Source organism: Melospiza melodia, chromosome 1, assembly GCF_035770615.1.
Source record: "Melospiza melodia melodia isolate bMelMel2 chromosome 1, bMelMel2.pri, whole genome shotgun sequence".
In the NCBI taxonomy this organism is placed as follows: domain Eukaryota; kingdom Metazoa; phylum Chordata; class Aves; order Passeriformes; family Passerellidae; genus Melospiza; species Melospiza melodia.
In genome coordinates this window covers 16,715,058-16,739,456 of record NC_086194.1, presented here as the reverse complement: position 1 = coordinate 16,739,456, position 24,399 = coordinate 16,715,058, and the positions used below count along the sequence as shown (strand labels likewise).

The window sequence follows — 24,399 nt, the reverse complement described above, 5'->3', positions numbered from 1 at the left end:
TACTGTGCAATTAAGAATGCAAAAAAGCAGTAGGTCAGCAGTAGAGGAAGTAAAGACCATAGATCTGTATACCAACAGTTAGGGAACTCATTTAGGACAGTAAAAAGCCAGAATGTAAAACATGGAAATCTTCCTAATTTTTACCCAGTCTTGGTCTATCATTATGTGCTTATCCAGCAAGGTACACTAAATTAGGGCAGCAGGAAGATGTTACCCCTTACTATTACTCCTTTTAATCTTTCTACATGCTCTACATACAGAATAGCATAATTTCAGCAGGAAACCGAGCACAGATGTAGTGGAGCCAGTTTCCTTTTTCTAGGTAAGGTGCATGAATTTGTTATATTAATTTCAGATGAGCGGGTAAAGTGTTCTTGATCATTAAGCTGCTCCATGGAAGGTAGAGAGTGACAACTTCTACTGTCACAGTCTCAAATAATTACTCAGAACCCTGGCACTGAGAGTTTGCTGGCACCCACAGCAGAACTCTCATCAGTTAATTCCACTCATTTAGAAGCTGGGTCTCCAGACTAAGCTACTTTTCTGAGCCCCTTCTGTAGCCAAGAAGAGAGGTACCTAGGCTAGTTATCCTAGACTCCAGTATATTTCTAATATGTATTAGATGTCTACCCTACAATGAGCAAATTTGCTCTCTGTCTCTCTTGATGTAAAACATTAAAGTGTACTAAGTACTCTCTCTACCATGCAGCAGTGATTCTGGCTTTTAAAGTACAGACAGGAGGGGGGATATCAGATATGGCCACGTGTCAAATGTGACCTCCTGACTCAGAGTCCTGTAGATTAACTAGAGGCACCACTTGCCTCCATTGACTGTTAAGATCCTAGTAACTTAACACTGTCTCTACTCTACCCTGATGAGGTCAAAACCTAAGGTGAAAGCCCAGCTGATTATAAAGAGTGATTTTGAAGAATTATGACAAAACAGTTTTGAAAACAATAGAGGTTTGTAAAATCAAAGCATAATAATGTAAGAAATGCTTGTAAAATTAAATTACTAAGTTACTTTAACACATTTTCTCTACTCATTGCACATTTCCAGATTGCTCCTGTCACAGCTGCCAAAAGTTGTTTGTTTTCACTTTTATCAAGCAGAGCAGATAGTGGTTGTAGACCTTCATGTTTTCTAACCAGGTCACGTATTTCTTCATCTTCTGCACACTATAAAAAAATATACATATTAAACATATATATTATGTAAAAGTCTGTAAGATTATGTCTTCAAAAGCTAGCTGTATTACATTGTAACTAGTAAAAACTAATAGAGGAGAAAACATAAATATGTTGCATTCAAGTCTCTGAATATGCTAACAACTCACTGAGAGAATGACAGTAAATTGCTGCTGTATATGCAGCAGTGCTTACACTGTCACATTGTCCTCTTTAGGGGCAAACAAACAAAAAAACCCAACAGCTCTATGCACAGTATGCCTCACCACTCTTCACTGGTTACCTGTGCAACTTAATGCTTGTACACAAGAAGAGCAAATAGGAACCTAATTATAATATTAAATATGGAGTTAAAATATACACAACATTTCTATAATTTTTTACACATTAGAGAAATAGTGAAATTAAGAAAATTTAAAACTGACAATGACATGAAAACAAAGGGCTAATGCTGGTTCTGATCTACTGACTATAATAAAATTACCTTATGTATGGCACTTGCACAATGCATTTGGAGCTCCTCATGTTCACTACTCAGATTTTTCACTAGGGTCTCAATCATGCCTTCTGTTCTTATTGCAAGTCTGTAACTTGGCTAAAAAGATAAAGTGCATCTTTTAAATCCTGCATATTAACAGTTAATAGGTCACAACAATAATACAATGCTACAATTATAGGGTTTGATATTGAGAAGCCTTGTACTTCATGTAAGCAGAAGTCATCATTGCCTTGAAAATACTACTGATGATCTCAGAGGTAAACAAATATCTGCAGTGCTCTTCAAATCACCTGCAACCTGAGGTACTGCACTGCCTATCCTGTAGCCACTTAGCTTATGAACAATGCAGAATATTCTGAAAGGTGTCCAGACTCCCTGCTCAGACCCAAGAAAGCAAAAGATGCTTCAGAATGGGATCGAGAACTACCCACTCACTTCATCAAGAACCAGCAGCCACAACAACAGATCTATTCCTAAAACAAGGTTAGAAAAAAATGTTCTTAGAGTTTAAATTTTTTAGTGATATTGTCATGCAAATTTAAGCCACAGGCATTGTAATGGGATAATTTTTAAGTGGGGGAAACATCTGTGTAAGAAATGCATTTAGTGTTCCTTCCAGGTTAGGCCATACAAGAAACACTCAAAAATGACATCTTCTCAATACATACTTACTGAACATAAAACCTGCCAGGTTTGTGTCTCATGGAACATGCATTAATTGGTGTAACTCAAGAAGCTAATTTTTAACACACAAAGTGTTTAATAATGTAAAATCTCTTTAAAAATTTTGTCTTTTGGGCCTCAAAATCACCAAGACAAAATATGTATATTATTTTATCTGAATTGCAATACACCTCAAGTTGAAATGAAGATAGAGAATCATAAACAAATAGAATCCTTTAGGTTGGAAAAGACCTTTAAGATCATTGAGTCCAACCATTATCCCAGCACTGCCAAGTCCACCACTAAACTGCATCCCTAAGTGCCACATCTGCACATCTCTTAAGTAACACCAGGGATGGTGACTCAACCATTCCCCTGGGCAGCATGTTCCTAGGCAGTGCTTGACAACTGCTTTGGCGAAGAAATTTTTCCTAATACTCAATCTAAACCTCCTCTGATTCAACCCCAGGCAATTTCCTCTGATCCTATTGCTTGTTACCTGGGAGAAGAGAACAACCCCACCTGGCTCCAACTTTCTTTCAGGTCCCCTCTGAGCCTCCTTCTCTTCAGGCTAAACTCCCCCAGCTCCCTCAGCTGCTCCTCACCAGCCTTGTGCTCCACACCCTTCCCCAACTCCATTGCCCTTCTCTGGACACCCTCCAGCACCTCAATGTTCTTCCTGAATTGAGGGACCCAGAACACAGGGTTTGCACAGTGCCTAGCACAGCAGGATGCTCACTGCCCTGCTCCTGCTGGCCACATTATTGCTGACACGGGCCAGGATGCCATTGGCCTTCTTGTCCACCCGGGCACACCCTGGCTCATGTTCAGCCCTCCAGGTCTTGTCCTACCAGGCAGTTTTCAGCCACTCCTTCCCCAGCCTGTAGCACTGCAGGGGTTGCTGTGACCCAAGTGCAGGACCTGTCACTTGGCCTTGTTGAACCTCATAGCACTGGCCTTGGCTCATGGATCCAGCCTGTCCAGAGCCCTCTGCAGAGCCTTCCTGCCCTCCAGTAGATTGACACTTCTACCCTTGGTGTGCCTGCACACTCAGTAGTGTGTTGAGGGCACCCACAATCCCCTCCACCAGGTCATTCATAAAGATATTAAACAGAACTGTCCCACTAGTGTAATTCCTTATATGGCTATGGTAAAAAATATTTGTATTCAAATTTAAAAACTGAATATACTCAAATCTGCAAAATGTGCCACAGAAATCTGTGGGAAAATCACATATATTCCTTTCTTCTATTTGCAATGGATCAGACCCAATACACAAGGACACTGTAAACCATTCTGCCCTGCACTGCCTTAGATCTTTCTTGGCCACATCTGCAGGTTAGTTTTGTAGAATTTAAATGCATTGCTTAACCAGAACACAGCACCTTAGGCTGCCAAATCTGTAAATTACGATGAAAAAAATAAGAAAAAAAAGAAAGTGATTAAGGCTTTCATTTCACTTTTTTTCTTTCATGTATTACTCCTAGCCTTTTAAATAAAAATACATGTTTTTTACTTCAATCCAAGCTGCGATCTTCTCAAAACCACTTTGATTACATAAAGCATCTACTTCCTGATGGGATAACTGACCTAAGTGACTGTAGAATGTAATATTTCCTTTTATTGTCAAATTTCTTTAATGTTTAGAAATAACTTAGTTGTTTGTGTTTGCTCACCTCTGAGGCACATTCCTGTAGTGTCCCCACTATTGGGATTAAGATGTTTGTATGTGAGCATTTGAGCCATCTAGCTAGTAATGGAATGCCACCAGCTTTACGGATTGCTTTCTTGTTTTTGATGCTTTTGCTGCAGCTCCAGAGTGCCAAGGCTGCACAGCGAACTGTTTCAGTGTCTCTGACTTGGTATGACGATGCCACCGAAATAGATTCCAACAGCTCAACCTAAAAAAAAAAAAAAAAAAATTCTTAATATCTACAGGAAATTTGATATCATGCTGCTTTCTAATTATGATAAACATAATTACATTATCATGCTTTGATCGTGTTTACAACATATGATCTATTTTTTCAACAAAAATATGCATATGACAAGGATACAAATTTTAATGTCTGCTTACCAATTTCTTGATTCCTCCATGTTTCCTTACTGTCTTTCGTGCTCGTTTAAATCTAGCAACATTGGCAATTGTTTCAGCTGCTAAACATTTTAGATCAGTATCTGTAGAGTCCAGTATTTTCACCATGATCTCTAAGCCTCCAAGATCTGCAATTGCATGTCTGATCAATATATTTTGACTAATTTCCTTCAGGATTTTTAATGAACCAATCTAAATAATGGAAAACGACAGAAGTTAAACATTATTTAGGTATATAAAAACACAAACATTATTTAAAATGATGGGTTAGTTAATTTTTTTCTTTATATTTAATCAGGAGAAAAGAAGGAAACTGAAAGTTAAAGACATAGATATCTTTCTTAAAAATCTGAATAAAACAAGAAAATACAGAAATGAGAAATAAACTTTCTTTACACTCTGTAACTTTGAAACTCAAAAAATATTCTAATAAAAAAGGCATATTCATTGCTCTGTTTGACAAAGCTCATTACCTGACATTTAATTTCTTCAGTATCAAGTAAATTAATTAACACTTCAAGACATCCAGTGTCTTTGATGGCCAGCTGACAGGTTTCTTCAGACAGATTGAAATCCCTCATTGAGCACAGTGCAATTAGAGTGGCTGTTGGATCACCGCCCTAAAATAAAGCAAATAATTAACAAATATGTAAAATGCATTTAATATAAAACCCAATCACTTCTAGTTGTGCTAGTAAAACTACTACTAAAGAAGAAACATGTTAGATATTTTGACTTTATAGTGTTCAATAAGACAAACATAGTAAGAAATGGAATTATTGATAAAGTCTCTAAATGGCATAAAGATTCAAATGAGTGAATAGCTCAGGTGGAAAACTATTAACATGGCTTGTTGTGAATAGACCAGATTGAATGCTTTTCTAACCATTCAAGCTCTATTGAATAAGATAAGATAAGATAAGCTTTATTTCAGTCACTGCAACTAAACTTAAAGAAAAAAATCAAAGAACACAACGCAGGAAGTTAAGCCATATGACAGTGGATTCTTTTAAACCTCTAATACAGGTTTACTGTCAATAAAATCAAGGCTGAACCAACCTGCACGGAAGTTAGGAGAGCTGAGCTATAGCTGCAGCAGAAGCTGGAGTGAACATTGCCAGCTGGTACTAACGTGGAAGTTACAACTTAGAGTACCTAGTAAATCAAAGTGCAGCATCCACCTCCTGCATTCCAGGGAAGCTCTGGCTCCCATCCAGATCTGAGCTCTGCTGCCCAAGCCCATCTCTTTTAAATGAGAGTTTTGAATCTGTAAAGGATTTTTGGTCAACCCTTCCTTGAGGAAAATGTTCTGCTGAATTGTGGACATTATAATGAAACACAGAATATTACAAAACTGAGTAATATAAACCAGGTAGATCTAACAAAACCAGAACTTCTGAAGCGTATTTCTTAAATGTAAACAGAAACAGTAGGACAGACAGTACAAAGGGAATTTAAATTTAACACGTACTTCAAGTTGTTATAAATATAGTAAAGAATCACAAGTGAAAAAATACATCCAAAAAGAAACTGAGAGAACTACTTCATAAAGTATCAGACCAGTAGCTTACATCAGACAAAACACTTCTGCTGATCAATGAAGTACACATTCATAGTTCTTCATAATTTTTACCTACATTTCTTTTTACAACAGATACCAGAACATTTCCCCACAAAAGTGGTTAAATACAAAGGTAATTTTTAAACAGTGTCCTAGAGAAAGATGCCCCCAACTTTTTTATATTATATTTTTAATTATATTTATCATCCTGACTTCAGCAGAATGAAATGTCTTCCTTTATTAACATATTTTAAACTACATTGAAAAAATGCCCTAGAGTATAAAATAATGTAACAAATTCTCAAATGTTTTCCTAGAGAAATCAGTCTATCCACACTTATAAAATTCTTAATTATATATTTTAAAATCCCTACAATATGATTATAAAACTACAGAGAATATTCTGCAGCTCAGAAAAACAAAGAGCTGTCCTTTTATGAAATCTGTGGCCTTTTAACAGATTAGACTTTGATATTTACTTTGCTTTGTCTGATAAAAAATTTGCAACAGGAGTTTTTAAAAAAAACTTGTCTTTTTATTATTTTAATAACTGTAAGAAGTGCATTGCTAACCTGAAAAGTGATGTCTCTCCTTGTGAGGACTGCTTCTCCTACAGTGAAACTGCATTTATACATAACATAGTAGTCCATAATTCCCTTATCTTACATGTATAATGTTTGGCATATGATAGTTAATATGGACCAAGTTTTTAAAAAATAAACATTTTTTAATTTTCTTATAATGAATAAAAAATACAACCGTATATTATATATATATGCATTTTATTTTTTCAGCTTTAAAAATGAACACACCACTTTAAGTGTTTTTAATGTAAAACCACAATAAAATATTTTTCATATGTGCTGAAGCATCAATTCTACAAAATAAGAAATACTGCCGATGGTTTCAACAATTATTTTTTGTTTCTTGAAGTTATCATTACAGTAAGTCTTGTAGTAGTTACAGCATAGATTTTAACATGCATGGAAATAGTTACCTCTCCATTAAGTTGACATAAAATCTGCATCATGTTGTTATACCATTTGAAATCTGATATGTTGGAAGCAAAATAGATTCTACTGGCAGATCAACAGTCAATTTTAAGGCTTGAAATTAAACACAGACATTTTAAAATGTGTCTTTCTTCCTATATATCAGTATAACACATATATCCAAGAAAATAAACCAGTATCACTGTTACACTATCAGTAAAACATCTTCTTGCACTAAATGTGTAATGTCTCTCTTACAATACTCAAGCTAACAAGTGAGAAAAACCGAGAATTACAGAACTACTGACAAGATCAAAAAAGAATGAAAATAAAAGAAAAACACAAGCAAATACAGACACAACCCAAAGTACAGTTACCAAGGAATACACTCGTTCAAACAATCATTTTGTTTGACTTCTGTAATAATCAAGAGGAAAACCCTGTTAGTCAATGGCAACTTTTCAACAAATGAAACCAAAAAAGCAAAAGGAGTAAGGGGTCTTTTTTATGCATTAACCTTTACTAAATTCTGCTAATGGCTACTTAATGTCTCTGACAGCATAGTGAACACTCTGGCTATGCTGAGGACATAACTAGTCAGTAAGTGCTTAGGTAACAGATGTTTTACACTAGATAAGCTCAATGGACTCTGCTCTGTGGTACTGAGAGAACTGGCTGATGCCATGATTAGTCTGCAGAACTGTAGGAAGAAATCTTTTGTTAGCAATAGAACACAATGCTGATATTATCTGTCAATATCACAGCATCGCCAAACAAAAAAAGCAAACTTTACAGAGAAAATTATAACCAGATTTGTAACCTGTAAGATACAAGAACTACTCCTTCTTTGGACTGGCACTGCTCAATTTAAGTACTACATTCATTATAGGTATTCTAGTTCAGAAAAAATACTGGGAAAGTTGATAAAGACCAGAGGATGTCAAAATCTCAAAATTACAATCTCTACAAAAAAAAATTGAAGGAACTGGAACTGTTTATTCTAAAGAAGACAATAGGAAGGTAGTTTAAAGAACACCTTCAATGCCAATCTGACCTCTCTTCTCCAGGTCCAGATGAGGAATAATGGGGTTTAAGAGCATCAGGGTTGATCTATGCTTGGTTAAAAAAAAAAAAAAAAAGGAAAACTCACTCAACAAAACCAACTTTATTAGTAAGAATATTTGATTTCTTGAATACATTGCTTACAGCATGAAATCTCCATGACAGGAAAGAAAAGCCAGAGAAATATTTGTCCAGAAGACCCACAAAGAATTGGTGCTGTTTTGGAGGCAAGCAGGTGGAGTCAATGACTTCCTACATTTTGCTCAAGTCCTATTGTCTGTTATTTACTATCATGAAATTTCATAAATAAGAAATGTTTTGGTATTTACTGATTTTCTTCAAAAAAATTATTAACCCATAATGGATACTATGATCATAGATACGGAGAATAGATAATAAAATACACAGGCTTAAGTTTCAATAGCAGATGTCCAATCCCAATTAAACCATTCCTAGTCAATACAAAACTTCCATTTTTGAACTGATGATGTCAGTTCAGCAGTCTAGGAAAGAAAGATAGAAAATTTACTCTAAAGTTAACCCTTTCAACTGAAACCTAAAGCCATTACAGAAGTACAACTAATAAAAGTATGAACAGGATTATAAAGAATATTATTCCAAATGTGTTGCCGAATTTGTAGCAAAATGAAAATATGTGAATGGAAATACATAAACATTACAATCAAGTTACAGTGCAGTTTCCCAACAGAAAGCAAAATTAAGTAAAATGAAAATTGTACAGTTTTTGACTCACAAATATCTCCATAAATACAGTACCTATTGAAGAGTGTATTATTCATTTATTTAATTTGGTTTAGGATTTAGAGTGACCATGACTGAATGCTACCAGAAAGTGAAATATTTTACTCTGCATGGTAATGTCAAAGATGAGGTTTTTTTACTGTTTAGACCAATGGCTGAAATTTATTTTGCCAGAGTAAAAGTGTATTTTCTCTATTGTATTAAGTAAATCCTGGATAGGTGGCTAACTGTGCATGTCTGTGATAACAAGCCTATGGCTGAATAACAGGGAAAAAATTGCTGCTTTTGGGCAATTTTGTCATTCTCCTGTGTAATACCCCAGTTTTGATTATAACTATATATAATCTGAATGGCAATTACAATATACTGGACAAAATTAAGATCAAACATGCCAAGTCAATATATTTTTTAAAAATACTGAACAAACAAAATAGCATAATGTGATAGCCCAAAATAGTTGGTCAAATTAATGTTACACCAGACTTTTAAAATTAAAATTCATTAATGGAACAAAAAACCTCCAAGGGAAAAAAAAATGTTTAGTGTGAATCCAAACCTAAAGCAGTATCGTCATTTTTATAAAAACAAAATTTCAAAACAAAGATTAAAGTATGAAACAGAATTCTCAGTTTAAAAGTTTGTGACTTTATTTTCTGTTGAACTTTACTCTCTTAAATCACAGAGAAAATTTTGTAATTTTCTGCTCGAAAGTACTTTAACATCTAAATAAATTTTGATAAAGCTTAATGAAAGACTGAGTACTGCAGTACTCAGTATGTATAAAATACATAATATGCCAGAGCAAGGCAATTTTTTCTATGCTAGTCAATCTCTAAGCACACTGAGTTTTGTCATGGTTTAAATACTAGTTCCAATTTTTCATCTTAGTTTATAAAACATACAAGCTGCAACTTGTTAAGACATGACTTATAGACAAGTATAACTGAGTTATGGAATAATTCTCTGACCCACTTCCTGAATCTTCTGGCATTCTTTAGCTCCAGCCTGGCAGTATGTAAACCATACAGATTAATATAAGTAAAGCCAGTGGAAAATCACAGGCATCACAACATTTGAAAACATTCACACTGGACTACAACAATGCACAGAAGCTGCACTGTTTTAGTTGCAGATTGACCCTTGACCCTCATCCTACACAGTGCTAGAAGTGACATATATGTCATGACCCCCCTACAGTGAGTTTAAATTGTCATATTTTATGAAACTGAAAAGAAATGAGTTTCCAAACAAAAGGATGTCTATTATTTTCTGCGTGAACCAGCAAGTTTTGTTAGGCAAGCATTGATTCCCTCTTGAAAACTCTTCCAAGACATGTACCCATTCTGTTAGCTTTCCTTTTCTGATTCACAGAAATTGGATTCTACTATAGAGGAGGCAAAAGTCTAACAGTTCATGTGCAAACATATGAACTTTTACTTCCTTGGACTGGGAATAACAGAATATTTTCCTAGTAACTTCTTAAACCTCAAACTTGGAAAGAAGTGAAATGGTGACCCCAAAACCACAGAAAACCTGGCCAAGATAATATATAATATCTTAACAGTGCAAGTTTATCTTCTACTCCATTGTGAAATTTTCAGTTTAGGAGTGTATTTCTTCCCCAGATCGACATGGACAATTTTGTAAGAACACTTAATCTGAGGAAAATAAAGTATATACGTGTTTTAAAAGAACATGTGGAAATTAGAAGCAAACAGAATTGAATGAGAAAGGGAAAAGGGTCTAGTAATAAATTTTTAAAAGAAAAAACCCTACACAAACAGCACTACTGTTAACAGTAATATAACACTGTAAACCCTGACTGGAGACTTGGAGATGAGACATTTGCTGTCCATTTCACACATGTGCTTCTGATCTTGTGTGACAGTGTCAGACCTGCCTAAGCAATTCTGACTGTCTAGTACTTGGCTCAGAAAGAGGATAAAAGCATTAATGCTATTACTATTATTTTAATTTTAGGTATCTAGGTAACTTAGGAAACCAGTGGATGTGAATCTGAGGAGAAAAGTTAATGAGGTTGAACTAAGAAGGACTGCTGCCTCTGCAGGCTGCTGGAGAGCCTGCATGCTGTGGAAGCTTCATAAGCACTGAACAGACAGAAGAGGCAGTGTCATTTGAAACTAGCCAAAAAAAAATTTTGCAAGGAAAACAAAATTATAGCAATAGTTTATGAAAACCTAAGAGACAGGTGTTCTCTGGAGAAATAAAACAAACTTAGAAACGGGGCTTAGTGAGAGCATAGAAAAAACAAATATGGGTGAAGACATGGCTGAAGCACAGGCGTGCTTCTGGAATAACAGTGTGGAGTGAGCTGTGATTCAACTGAGCCCAGAGCAATGTAGGACACAGAAACAACACAGAATGTTGTTTTCACTACTTAAAACTCTCGCTACCTTTCAGACACAATCACATCCTAATTATTAGGAAACATAACAATTTCATTATCTACTTCATGAATATAAATCAGAAGTCAGATTGAGACAATTGTGGCAATTTACTACTATTTTAGAGGTACTACAGTTATGGTGTCAAAGCCATAGCTCATTAATTTCATTACCTGTTTTCATCAAAGACTACAACCCTGTAGAAAGAGGAGAATCACTTAAGTTACTTCACATTATTTTCCTCAGTCCATTATTTTTCATCTACTATTTCTTCTTTCCCCTTTTTTACTGAATTCTGTTTACTTTTTTTTTTTTTTTTTTCTAGATTGACTTTCATCTCATCAGCTATGAAACTCTAAGGAATGTGTGACCCTGTGAACATTAATTAAACTTTCACTACACAGAAATTCATCCGAGTTGGTATCAGTGTTAATGGTCAAAATTCAACTGGTGGTTATGAATTTTATATATCTCTTGGGATGAAGAATGACTGCATGGTATTTTGAACAGGGAGCTATTCCAATGCTTCAAAGTTGCCAATTATAATAATAATCTGAGAGTTCACCATTTGCCAAATATTTCCTACCTAGTAAAGTTATCATAAAACTATTTCTTTTTCATGATCAGCACTATCAAGGTTGTTAGGAAATACATATCTTAACTATAAATTGAATTTTTCACATATTTTTATTTCCTTTTTTTCCCAGTAATCACATTCTTTACTGAATTTTAAGATAAAATCTTGGCTAATACTGGAAGATGGGAGCAAGAGATATTCATGAACAGTAGAGGAGAGTGATATGAAGGCTGATAGGTTTGCCAGGGCTGACCAAACATGTGCCATGAAACACTAGCAGGTGGCACGTGATTATGTCACATACCTTTCGTATCTTCTGAAAAATAAGTCTTAGCCAGACTAAAGCAAAGTTTATTTTTCATCTTTACCTTTCCATCCAGCTGAAAACCTCCTTCAGATTACCCCACCTATACTTTCATAAAGAAGGAAAAGATTTGTTGTTGGACATTTTACTAATAAGGCGAGTTGGTCAAAATGGTCAGTCCTGAAAACGGGCCTTACACAAAGTTACTACATGTACAAAAATATTTTACATGCACTTACATATGCTTATTATGTATTTACTAGCTAAAACAATCTCATGTAAGTCGTGCCAATAAGATATTATAAAGAAAAAACATTTCACTCTTGTCCACAGATTGTAGAAAAAGCTTTGATGTGCAATATATGTCCTACACAGAGTAGGGACTTCTGCCATTAGATCCTAACATTTGTATCCATCACATCCACAGGGTCACATTTCAAGACTGTGGAAACATCCATAAACAGAGATTTTAGATTTTTCACTTTAAACAATTAGTATTTGAAGATCCATTGTATTCCTTAGGGGGGGATGTTCATGTCTTTTTCTGAGGTCCTGCACATTAGAATAAAGCAGAATTACTTTTCTGCTAATCCCAAAATGCAATTGACTTCTTAATACATGGCTCATGAAACTGATTCAAATTTTTATAATGAGCACTAGTATAATCTTAATAATATGGAATGTTTCCAGTACCATTATAACTTAAAGAGAGCTATACTTTTTCATGATGCAGTTCAAAAATACTGTCTGTCCTCTATTGCTGTAAATTTTGAGAAAAATCTACAAGCCACATCAATGGCTTCACAAGTGCCATAAATTTATAACTGGTTCTCATAAAAGAGTTGCTGTATTCATCAGCTGCTAAACTACACAATTCTCACATGCACATGGGCACCTGGGAGCTGCAGCTCAATGCCACTCTCAGGGGACATCCTCCCTGGCTCCAGTGAAGTGCCATAGCCTTTCTCCAGCTCCTGGGCCTGGCACAGGGCACAAACAGCCAGGGAGAGACAGCAGATTTGTCCATCTAGGATTCCAAAGTAGAAAAGAAACACAATGCTGTTCTGGGAATGAGGTCTTTTGCACTGGATTAATTCCAAACAGATATCAAATTAAAGGATATATTACATGAAGTGTGAGATTTGACTGGTTTCACTAGCCTAATCCTGAAATATAGCCAAGAGTAGAATGACTTTCCACATAAGAAAATGAAGGATGAATTCTGTAACTGACATGGTCCTGCAGAACTCTATTCATCCTCATCCTGGCATAGGTGTACATCTGAATCATGCCCTTACAGGGAACCAAAGTCAAACAGCACAAGGGCTTAAGGGATTTAATATTTATTCTAGATATTGGCATTATTCCTGGCACAGTCACCAGCCCAATTCACCCATTAACATCTCAGTTTTACCATAAAACTGGCAATAGTCAATGCTCAACTGTGGACAGCACACAGCCCAGCTCTCACCCTTTTTTTTCCAGTGAACAGCCCCAGATCTGCCACAAAGAAGACTGCATTTCTACCTGATGTTCTCCATTTCTAGAAAAAGGATAATTGAAAAAGATGACCCCTTCGTCCTACTCCTAAAATTTTTCAGATGTGAAATGTAGTCCTTCATCTAGAAATCCAAGTCTTGAGAAGTGCCAATTTAATAAATAATGTCAAATCTGAAGTAGGCTGGGTGAATCTCACTGTTACAAACACCTACAGAGCACCTCATTCCCATTTTATCTACTCTGGCCCCAAAGGATGTCTAACACAAGGCCATCCCAAGCTCACTGATCTATTTTGCTGCTCATTGCTAAGTCAATGGGGAGGCATGGCAGGAACACACATGCTCCAGCTCCTGCTGCATAGCTCTGGGAAGCCTGAAGGTAGGACAAGGAGCCAGACCACAGAAGCAGCTGCTTCCCAGAGGAACAATTCCAACGTGGATACTCTTTCCCAGAAAGGAAAGGGAGTGGAGAAGGGCAAAAAGTCAGAAGGGAATTTCCCCAGCGCTGGAATTTTCTCTCCATGAAGAGGAATACAAGTACAGAGCCTACAGGCACAACTCACAGGATCTTGCAAGTTTGCTTTATACAAACAGCAACCATCTTTTTAACATTTAATGACAATCTAACAATACAGAAAAACTAGGTTTTCAGGTTTTATGGGAGTTTCTTGTTTGCAAATTGATCTTTTATAGAGTCTTGCTGAATTGTGATTCCCACTAACTTAAACAGACATTAGAAAAATCATTGCATCTACAAATTATTGCATTTTCTTGGTATATTGACCAAATATTCTTTAAGGCATTTTATTAATTTTTTCAGATGGGCAAACAACACAAGCCCTTTGAAATTTGTGCTTCTATATAAATATGCTTGTAGATACTTAACTAACACAGTCATAAATTTATTTTCTCTTACGTTGCATGAACACTTGCCCACATGAACAACAAGAATGCCAAAAAATCTCCCAAGTCTGGCCAGAGGTGCAGTATTTATACTTGAATTAAAATGAATTCCATGTGCAAGCTAGAGTAGCACTCCATCAATAAAACATTTCAACCACTGTCTGTGGTATGGCACTGAGGCATCTCTTTTCAGCTTTATCTGGCACTAGGGAGTTCTTCCTTTAAGCAGCTAAGAATGATCATGGAACTATTTTCACAGAACTATTTTATCTTCAAATACTTAGTTTAATTTATATCTAACTTAAAGAACTATTGGAAGACTCAGGTGTGCATGAATATGTATAGAAGTATATATTTGAATTTTCACAACAATACTTTTTCATATTATTGAAGTTTATATTATAAACTTCTTAATGGGTACTCACTGTCTGATCAAAAATGCTGCCCTGTCATTTCCTAGTTCTAAACCATTATGTAATTTTGTTTGATGACAACTGGAACAAAATAAAGTCAATTTCTGAAACAGAGGTGCATGAAAAACATGCTTTCCTATTTGTCATTCTCACTCTTCTTTCAGAATGGTTTTATGCAAATGTAGATATGAATTTCAATACTGATTTAAGTTCAATACTAAAATCTAAACCCAACTATATGAAGGATCGAGAGAGGAAAGGGACTTTGAGAATTAATTAATCAGGAGAGAAGATCTTTGTCAGTAAAGAGGGTAGTACATAAATGGGCCAATTAAAAGATTAGTAGGAATGCATCAACAATAATGAATTTCAAGTATCTCCTCCAGGAGGACCTTGGGTCTTTACTAAAAAGTAGCATGCTTGTTTCTCTGAGCTCTCTGAAAAGTACAGAGTTGCTTCATAACACAGAGAGAAGCAAGCTATTAACAAACTGAAAGGTTTGAAAGCATCCTGTTGACCTGCAATTACACATGAGTAGGAAGAATTCTATAATACAAAATGTGAACATGCTGTGTTCAGTATTAGGAAGAGCTGAGCAAGTTACATGCTCAAAGTTACATTTGCAAAGGGTTATTTTGCCATAGCCAAAATGACAAAAATACAGAGGTCCAACCTAGAAAAAATAAATGTAGATGGGCTTGTGTTATCCATGTTTGTCTGTCTCTCTTTGCCAGGTCCACCTGCAAGGCCCCCCAGACATGAACTGAAAACAAGCAGTGTGAGTACTCTGAATACATTTTAAAAGACTGAGTTACTCTTCTACGGTACTTAAAAGGACTGGGAGGAGCCAAAACTTTGCTTATTCCTCACAAGTAATTAATTGTAGAATCAATCATACAATCATAAAGGTTGGAAAAGATCTTCAGGACCATCAAGTCCAACCTTTGACTGAGCACTGCCACGTCAACTAAACCACAGTACCAAGGCCACATCCAGTCATTCCTTGAACACTTCCCCAGATGGTGACTCCACTGTTGTGGTAACTTCCCTGGGCAGCCTGTTCCAATGCTTAACCATCTTTTCAGTGAAAAACTGTTCCCGATGTCCAGCCTGAACCTCCCCTGGCACAGCTTGAGGCCATGTCCTCTTGTCCCATCTCTGGTCGCCTGGGAGAAGAGGCTGACCCCCACCTGGCTACAACCTCCTTTCAACCAGTTGGAAGGAGTGATGAGCTCACCCCTGAGCCTCCTTCTCTCCAGGCTAAACAAGCCCAGCTCCCTCAGCTGCTCCTCATATGACTTGCCCTTTCTGGTGCACCAAAAGCCAACACCATTATTTCATCTGTCGGATGTGCATTCTCTGTAGTTGCACTCAAAAAAATAAATAAGCCAGTGCTTTTATTAGCAACTTAACAGAACATAAATTCCAGTATGGACTTGCAAAGGAACTTCTCCTGAGGGAAAAACATAATTAGAGTTTTCCAGAATAGTACAGGGTTGTTGGGGTTTTGATCTGTTTCAGACATATTCAGAATTCTAACTATCTATATTTATAGGTTCCAAAAGATTTTCAACAAGTCTGTGTAAAAATGTTTTCTTGGTTTGTTTTAGAAGATGCCTGTTTATCATACATTTTCCTGTCCACTAAAGCATCTATCCAGACACAAGACCATATTAGAATTATTTCAGACATGCATTAATCACAGTTGATGAAAGACTTTAGGCAACTATTCAGTTTTAATAAAAACTCTTGAAAGTTATTATCCACATAAAGAAATCTCTTGGAAAGTTTCGTACAAAAAGCAAAACAGAAACCAAATAATTAATAAAGAGATTATGCCATCTTACGTTTTAAATAACACTGAACAGATGGTTTAATCTAAAGGGCTATATAAGCCAAAAACAGCAGATTAAAAAGAAAGTGCATGATAGGAAAGTCCACAGTTCCAGGATTTGAAAATACTACACCACAGGGCTATACTAAAGTATAATGAAAGAGGAAAGGATAAGGAACTGGTCTGGTCTCCTCAAATGTAACTATTTTTAGTTTTTATACAATTTATCAATGCTTACTCACTTTTACATATTTTGCAAGTTTTTGAATTCCCCAGTATTCTGCTGACAAATCGCTGCCTCCTTCCTGACGACGTACAGGGTGTTCATCCTCATCAGTCTCTGAGGAACTTTCACTATCCTCAAGGCTGATTGATGCTTTACTAAAAATAAATAAACAGAATCACCAATTTCAAATAGTTATAAACTATGATATGGACAAGCATATTTCAAACAGGTATGACAACGCAGCCTAATAACTAGAAAAATTCAACTAATATTACCAAATGGTAAGTATAGTCATAATTACTGTACATAGGGAAAATAAAAATTAAAAAATTGAGGAAGGAAAAATAAGTCATCCATACCATTTTGAAGTTTCTTGAATTTTAACTGATTTAGATTTGCCACCGGCTTTCTTTTTTGCAGTCAGAGATCCAGTTCTACTTTTCCCTTCTCCTTCAGAGTATTTTTTTCGAACCTTGTCACTACTGGATTTGGGTTTATTTAAAAAAAAAAAAAAAGAACACAGAAATTATTTTTTTCCAGAATATTCTTCAGTATAGTGTGATTCAGAAAACTCCTGGTTGTCCATGCATTAGCAGTTTTGAATGGATGAAGAGAATAAATGTCTCTGGTTGATTCTTGAACTCACACAAACAAATGAATTTACTATATTCTGGCAAAGAATGTGAGTGCTTGGCTATGTGGCATATGAAGGCATCTCTCCCTTTGTTCTGAACGATCTCACTGGCTCATTTTAATTTGATGCCCTTATTTTTGTCCTAGAACAGACAGTGACTATCTGTTTCCTATTTACCATGCCCAGACATGAATTTCTGTATCTTTCTTCTTCTCCTCCTCTAGTCATCTTATTTCCAGGCAGTTTGGTCTGCCTAATTCTTCCACACACTTAGATGTTCCACAGCTTTGACCATGCTGAATACAGCATATATTACTTTCCTCATATTCCAAAACACTCCTACTTTTAACTGGCCACAATCTCTGGTCCTTTTTTTTGTCCCAAAATAACAATGTTGTGAAAGCAAAATGTCTTTTTGAGCCTGAGCTAGTCACTTTATCACAGTCACAAGAAAAAAAAGAGAATATTACTTATGATTGCAGTCAATTTCACTACATTAAGACTTCATCAGTAACTGTGGGAAAAGGATAGCTCTTGCTTTGGAAAGCCAATTTCTTTCTAATTGATAACCATAAGTCACATCCAACATCTCAAAATGTTTCTTGCAACTTATTAAATTGGTAGACTTGAGAAAGATACTATTTTTGTAGGATGACATTGAAAGGCTTTTCTGCAGATCTTCTTCTTCCTTCACTTACACAAAATCAGGAAACATGAAATCAAAACAGAGGACTATTTTCAGAAGACAAATCCAACAATATACAATATATGTATACTCTCTTTTGAGTGTTCAAACTTTGAGATAATCTCATCAGTGAATATCATTGCTAAGCAGAGCTAGAGAAATAGCTCATATAATACAAAATCAAGTGGCAGTAACAAGAGTCATTCTGATTTTCCACCCAGAACCTCTTTCACCTCACTCAGAAAGTGTGGTTTAGATCAGGTTTTCTAATCAGTCTTGCTTAAAAGGCATTTTACACCAAAAAATATGATGGTATCACAGTCCTGAAGAACGAGTACTGCAGATGACTGCAAGTACCTTCCCTGCCTTGCTGTGGAAATGATGTCACAACATCAAAGTTGTCACATGACAGAAAAAACCTGAGAATTCTCTTTGGTAGTCCAAACTCTCTCCTTGGAAATTAACATGTAGTAGGCTTTGTTTTATTCCTCCTAAGTTAAGACAATAATGGAAACCTGTAACATGCATCCCCATCATTAGCACAGTTTAGATAGCTCTAAAGGCAAATTCAATTTTAAAGAAAATTACTTACCTTTGGGAAGCAGAAATCCCACTGCTCTTCCACTTCATATGTGGTTTTGACCTCTGGTCAGTGGGTCCTGTTGAACAAGTTTTCCCTTTCTCACATTCAGTCTTTTCTGTAAGATTATGAAGGCTCTGTGATTGGCCAGAAATCTCAGCACTTTCCACATGCTGATTCTTCTTGTGTGCTGGTTCTTCAGACATACTGGATTCCTAGTAAAAGGAGACATGTTTTTTCACTCATATTGCTACATGAATAATGAATATTAAACCACTAAGTTATAAGCAAAATTCTAGGACTCTGTGCTTAAAAACTGCATGCATTAAACATAGAATAAGATTCTAAACACAAAATTATATTGTCCTTAAAAGAACAAAACATTAATTTGAAAAGTAGCAGTTATCATATGCAAATTGAGGTTTTTTTATGTAAATCAAGTTGAAAAATTTAGAATTTCAGGAAAATCTTTCAATATTTGGTGTTGTTTGATTTTTAATATGTCAAAAATCTGTAACATAAGCACTTTTATAGAATCTAGATCCAAATGAGTTTTAAGATTTAGACATGCAAAGTCAGCCTTCTGCTTTCAATGGAACACTCACATTAAAACTATTTCCCTGCATAAAGGATTTACAAAAAATTCCCACAAAAAAAGTAATGAACATAAAACTGAAAATAGACTATCATAAACTGCTAGACTTCAGTTCCAAGTAATTTAATTTGATATAGCTTAGAATTAATATAAACACATTCCATTTCATTTTTTTCATCTTCTGTCTCTCAGGACAAAACAGCGTTGAACAAGTCACATACACGAATGGAGCTGAGTGGCACCTACCAATCCTTCAGCTGTCAGTGTCTAGCACCATGGCTAATCAATAATATACAGAACAGAAAGGACTCTTGTCAACTCTCACTCTCTATTGGAACACACTCAATTTTTACAGGAAAGTCAGCATATGATCGTTACTTACTATTATTATTGTTGTTATTGCAGCTGTCAGTCCCAGATAGGTGAAGACATTCCTGTGTGTGCCTGACTCAAGGCAGTTGAAGGAGACTGTCACAGCAGGCTCTGCTTTCCACTGGTCCCTGATGAGAATCGGCTGTTGAAGCCTTGCCAACTCAAGTGTCTAATTCCAAACTAACTCATGCTAATGCTCTCATTCTGAAAATGTACTCCAGACAAGACAATTTAGCACATGATAAACGAGATAAATCACAGGGGAATTGGTGCTGCAGCTTGATCAGTTAAGCATACTTTAAAAGGCATGTTTGCTACAGCACTATATGCCAACACAGCAATTCTGAATGTTAGCTTAAACAAGGCCAGGCAGATATTATAAAAGTTAATTGGTTTTGCAATATATGTGTATGTAATGAGCTTTTTGAAGCTCTCCTCAGAAAATAAATCAAAACTATTTCCACTCATATTTTACTTCATTTAGTTAAACTTAGAAATGCAGCTTTTCTCTGCATTTCAGTTCTAGAGCAGAGGTTTTCCCACAGGTATAAATGTTCTGCAGCTCTATGATATTAACTTGTTTAAATTCCAGTCATAGAAAGCAGAATGTGCTACACCAACTCTTCAGCAAGGCAAGATGATAAGAAATTCCAAAATAAGAAAGGTAAAATGTATACTCTTCTGCATAAACTTATTTACACAGCCAGAGAACAATGAGTGTATGATTTACATGAAAATTGAAGGAAAAACAAGGTAAGTTCTGTTTATTTGCTCTAATTTAATAATTGTGACTTATTAAGTGTAACTTAAAAAGTTACAATATATTCATAAGGGCAGAAAAGTAGTAAATAAAGTCATGTTATCATCAATAGTAACATTATTCTATATTAACATTTAGGATTACATCTGAAAAAATAGTAAAATGTTACCACATTTTGCCTTTCATGATCATCAAATTAAGCCAAATCACTGCAAATAAATTAAACCAACGTCTCAAAACATTCATATGTTGTCCTATTTATGACGTGTAAACCAATGTGTAGGCATAACATTAAAGCAATACTTGCCTATGAGATAAATAAAGATTTTGGAATTTAATACATTTTTAAAGAGAACAACTCACAATTCTGATTCCAATATTGTTAATGTAAGCTAATGTGTATATGTGTATTACTTGGAATGCTCTGTTCTTTCAAAATTGTCTAATATCTGTATCTTAAAAAAATAAGTATCAGCCCTAAATCCCAGAAAATCAGAACTAGAGGATAAGGAAATTTCACTGTTAATTTCTTCCTTCTTTCAATAATTAAAATTGCATGTAAATAACCACAATGAAACTCTTGACAGGTTTTAGCCTGTGAGGAATTTTACCTCCAAGTAATCTGTTAAAACCACACTAGAAATCTAAAAAAAATTAGTTTTATCAGGAACAAGGAAACAACTAAAATTGTACTGGTACTGTGTGATTCTAGCTAATACACAGCTCTAAATAAAAACCAAACCACTTGCATTTTACAGTGTCTGAATCAAGATAAAGTGTGTAAGCTTAACTTAACTCTCAGCTCTGATATTTAAATCAGGCAGTTCTCATAAGAAAGTTGGGCAATTATTTATGTTTGGGTTAGGAAGAATGAAAATAAAAAATTAAGTGGTTTTCGTCACAGAAAAATACTGTAATAAAAAGCTGACCTTTTCCATACAAATATCACATTTTCCTGCTTTAACATTTCCACTGCTCCATAAAGAACAAGACCAGAAGACAGACAAAACATTTCATGCAAAACTAGAAGCTGACCTCACATGTTGGATCAAACCCCATCAAAAAGTATGATAGAGCAACACATGAAATGGTGCACTACTTGCTGTTTACAAAAGAAACATATTTTTTTAAAATTGAAACTTAAAAAAGCATTCCAGTCTTCAAAATTCTTCATTTAATCATAGATTTATCTTTGATAAAAAACATAAATGTTCAGCCAGGTTTACAATGTAGTTCTTACCAATGTACATTTGCACAAAGTACACCAAGTAACAGTAAATAAATACCTGTTTGGCCATATTTTCTACAAATCTAGGCGATCACCCCTTAAAAATGTGACTATGTCTTTATACAGATCACTTTTTCTTTCATAGTCAATATCTTTACACTTTAGCTGACCCTTAAAAAAAGAATACATTTAAAATTGTTAATAGTTATGCCTTACACAGGTAATTTAATCTGCATCATAAAATAGTGCAAAAGAGCACCAAGGTCATATCGTAATGAATTAGATAAAGAAGTCTCATGCTCAGCAAAGTTGACCAAACTTCAAAAATGCTTCTTAAAGATGCATGGATCATCTCCATGGACCCCAACAGATGATCAAGACCTTACACAGGATTTTGCAGGCAACAACCATCAGTTAATTGTACCCCGGGTAGTTCCACTGAAAAGAATTTATGGTTTATGGGAAACAATCAAGTAAATATGAGCTTCGTGTGCAGTATGGCAGATGTCTAAAAGGCACAGAAAATAACGACATGGCTGCCTGAGCTTCATGAGCTTCATGTGTTAAAAAAGTGCCAAGTCAAAATTTCCCTGGATTTTTCAACTCTTAGGAAATCAGTTTGTGGAGTTATGCCTGACAGATCCAGTCTCTCTTCAAAATGAATGTAAGAGCTCTGGTCACTACTTAACACATGTAATGGTCTAAACAAAACCCATCCAAGAGGAAGAAGGGAGCCAAAATGAAAAGAAGGAGAAAAGAAACCAGTAATTTCTAAAAAGTTTCTTCTGAAAGAAGAAGAAACTCCTGATCATTTATAAAATGACCAAAGCAAGCTCTACTAGCCCCACATAATAATACAGCGCCTCAGAACAAGAGCAATGAGGCACTGGAGAGACATCCACACAGGTACCCACAGGACCTTTAAACAGGAATGGTTGAAGAACTTTTATTTAAAGACTAATCAGGGCTAGCAGTGTCACCTGAGCCCACCTTGGCAAGGAGACCCTGTCACTAACCGAGCTCTCAAACGGTCAAATATGCTGTGGCTGCTATGATTTGAAATAAACCTACCTAGGAACGAACAAATTCTTTTAACTCATTTAAATCCCTGAGGAGGGGAAGGGCGACCTTACGAAGACAACTTGCAAATTTTAAAGAAATGGGGAAATCAGGTGCAAACACTGATTATTTCCCGCTACCATTAGAAATTCCGGCAGCCGACAGTAGGAGGCCTCTATTGAGGCTGTAGCAAAACGATCCTCCTGTTCAAAGCCCCCAGTGCAGGGGGACAGGCACGGCCCCATGGCCCCCCGAGGCTGGAGCAGAAGGATCCCGCTGTTCAAAGCCCCCAGTGCAGGGGGACAGGCACGGCCCCATGGCCCCCCGAGGCTGGAGCAGAAGGATCCCGCTGTTCAAAGCCCCCTGTGCCAGGGACAGACACGGCCCCATGGCCCCCCGAGGCTGGAGCAAAGGGATGCCGCTGTTCAAAGCCCCCTGTGCAGGCGGACAGACACAGCCCCATGGCCCCCCGAGGCTGGAGCAGAAGGATCCCGCTGTTCAAAGCCCCCTGTGCCAAGGGACAGACACAGCCCCATGGTCCCCCGAGGCTGGAGGAAAAGGATCCCCCTGTTCAAAGTCCCCTGTGCCAGGGGACAGACACGGCCCCATGGCCCACGACGCTGTCCCCGAATGGCGGACACAGAGGGCCAGCCCTGCCCGCCCAGCCGGGGCAGGCCGAGGGGAGGCCGAGCGCGGCGGGCCCGGGGCGGCCTCGGCCGTGTTGGCAGCGCGGGGCAGGGTCAGGGCTGGGAGCGGGAGGGAGCCGGGAGCCCAGGGCCCGGAGCAGGGACACAGCAGAGCCCGGGGGTCGCACGCAGCCCGCCCCATGTCCGGCCCTCACCTCGGCCCGGGCCGGCCGCGCCTCGCCCCACCATGGCCGGTGGCGTTGCCGTGGGGACGGGCCGGCGTTACCGGGACAGCGGGAGCAGCCGCGGCCCCGGGCGGAATTCCTCGTCCGAAGGGAAGGGGAGCGACATTTGAACTCGTCAGGCGGGCTGTGTGCCCTCGGCGTAGAGTTAAATAATGCAGTAATTAGAGTTACCTTGCACCAGAGGCTAAAGGAAGATCACCCAACGGTTTTTAGCTTGAATTTTAGCCAGTACAGCTGAAACCTTTCCCTGGCGGTCAGCGGTTACAGGGAAACAGCTTTAATTAATAAAGGTTAAGATTGACCACTTCTAGTTCTTGAGGCAGTGTGACAGATCGTGCTTGAAACGCTTATTGTTAAAGGAAATGTAATGTATAATTCATGTTTGTTGAAGGAAGTGAAAGAAATAGGTATGGGCAATGCTAGTGAATAAACTCCTTTCACATACTGAGGACAACACAGCACTGTACATGCACAAATCGACAGCCCCAAACACAGAATGGAAATCTACATCATTCCCCAAATTCTGTCGTAAGTCCATATGTTGTTGAATGAGCCATCACTTTGGATAAATTTTTTTACAAAGCTCCTACTGAACTCATCATGCATTGTCTCTTCTTTTGTACCGCTGAGCC

The 24,399-nt window shown here is 36.9% G+C and overlaps 1 protein-coding gene across 1 annotated transcript in view; it reads right to left on the bottom strand.

Moving 5' to 3' along the window:
- Positions 1-23,804, bottom strand: part of ODAD2 (outer dynein arm docking complex subunit 2) — a 69,685-nt gene extending 45,881 nt beyond the window's left edge. Inside the window, exons 1-9 of the mRNA XM_063149307.1 lie at positions 23,738-23,804; positions 18,895-19,097; positions 17,343-17,465; positions 17,000-17,138; positions 4,919-5,065; positions 4,428-4,637; positions 4,027-4,251; positions 1,673-1,783; positions 1,025-1,179 (exon numbers count right to left, since the gene is read on the bottom strand). Of these exons, the coding sequence (XP_063005377.1) occupies positions 1,025-1,179; positions 1,673-1,783; positions 4,027-4,251; positions 4,428-4,637; positions 4,919-5,065; positions 17,000-17,138; positions 17,343-17,465; positions 18,895-19,088 (1,304 nt within the window). The 5' untranslated portion in view covers positions 19,089-19,097; positions 23,738-23,804. The remainder of the gene's footprint in view (positions 1-1,024; positions 1,180-1,672; positions 1,784-4,026; positions 4,252-4,427; positions 4,638-4,918; positions 5,066-16,999; positions 17,139-17,342; positions 17,466-18,894; positions 19,098-23,737) is intronic.
- Positions 23,805-24,399: the final 595 nt, after the last annotated feature.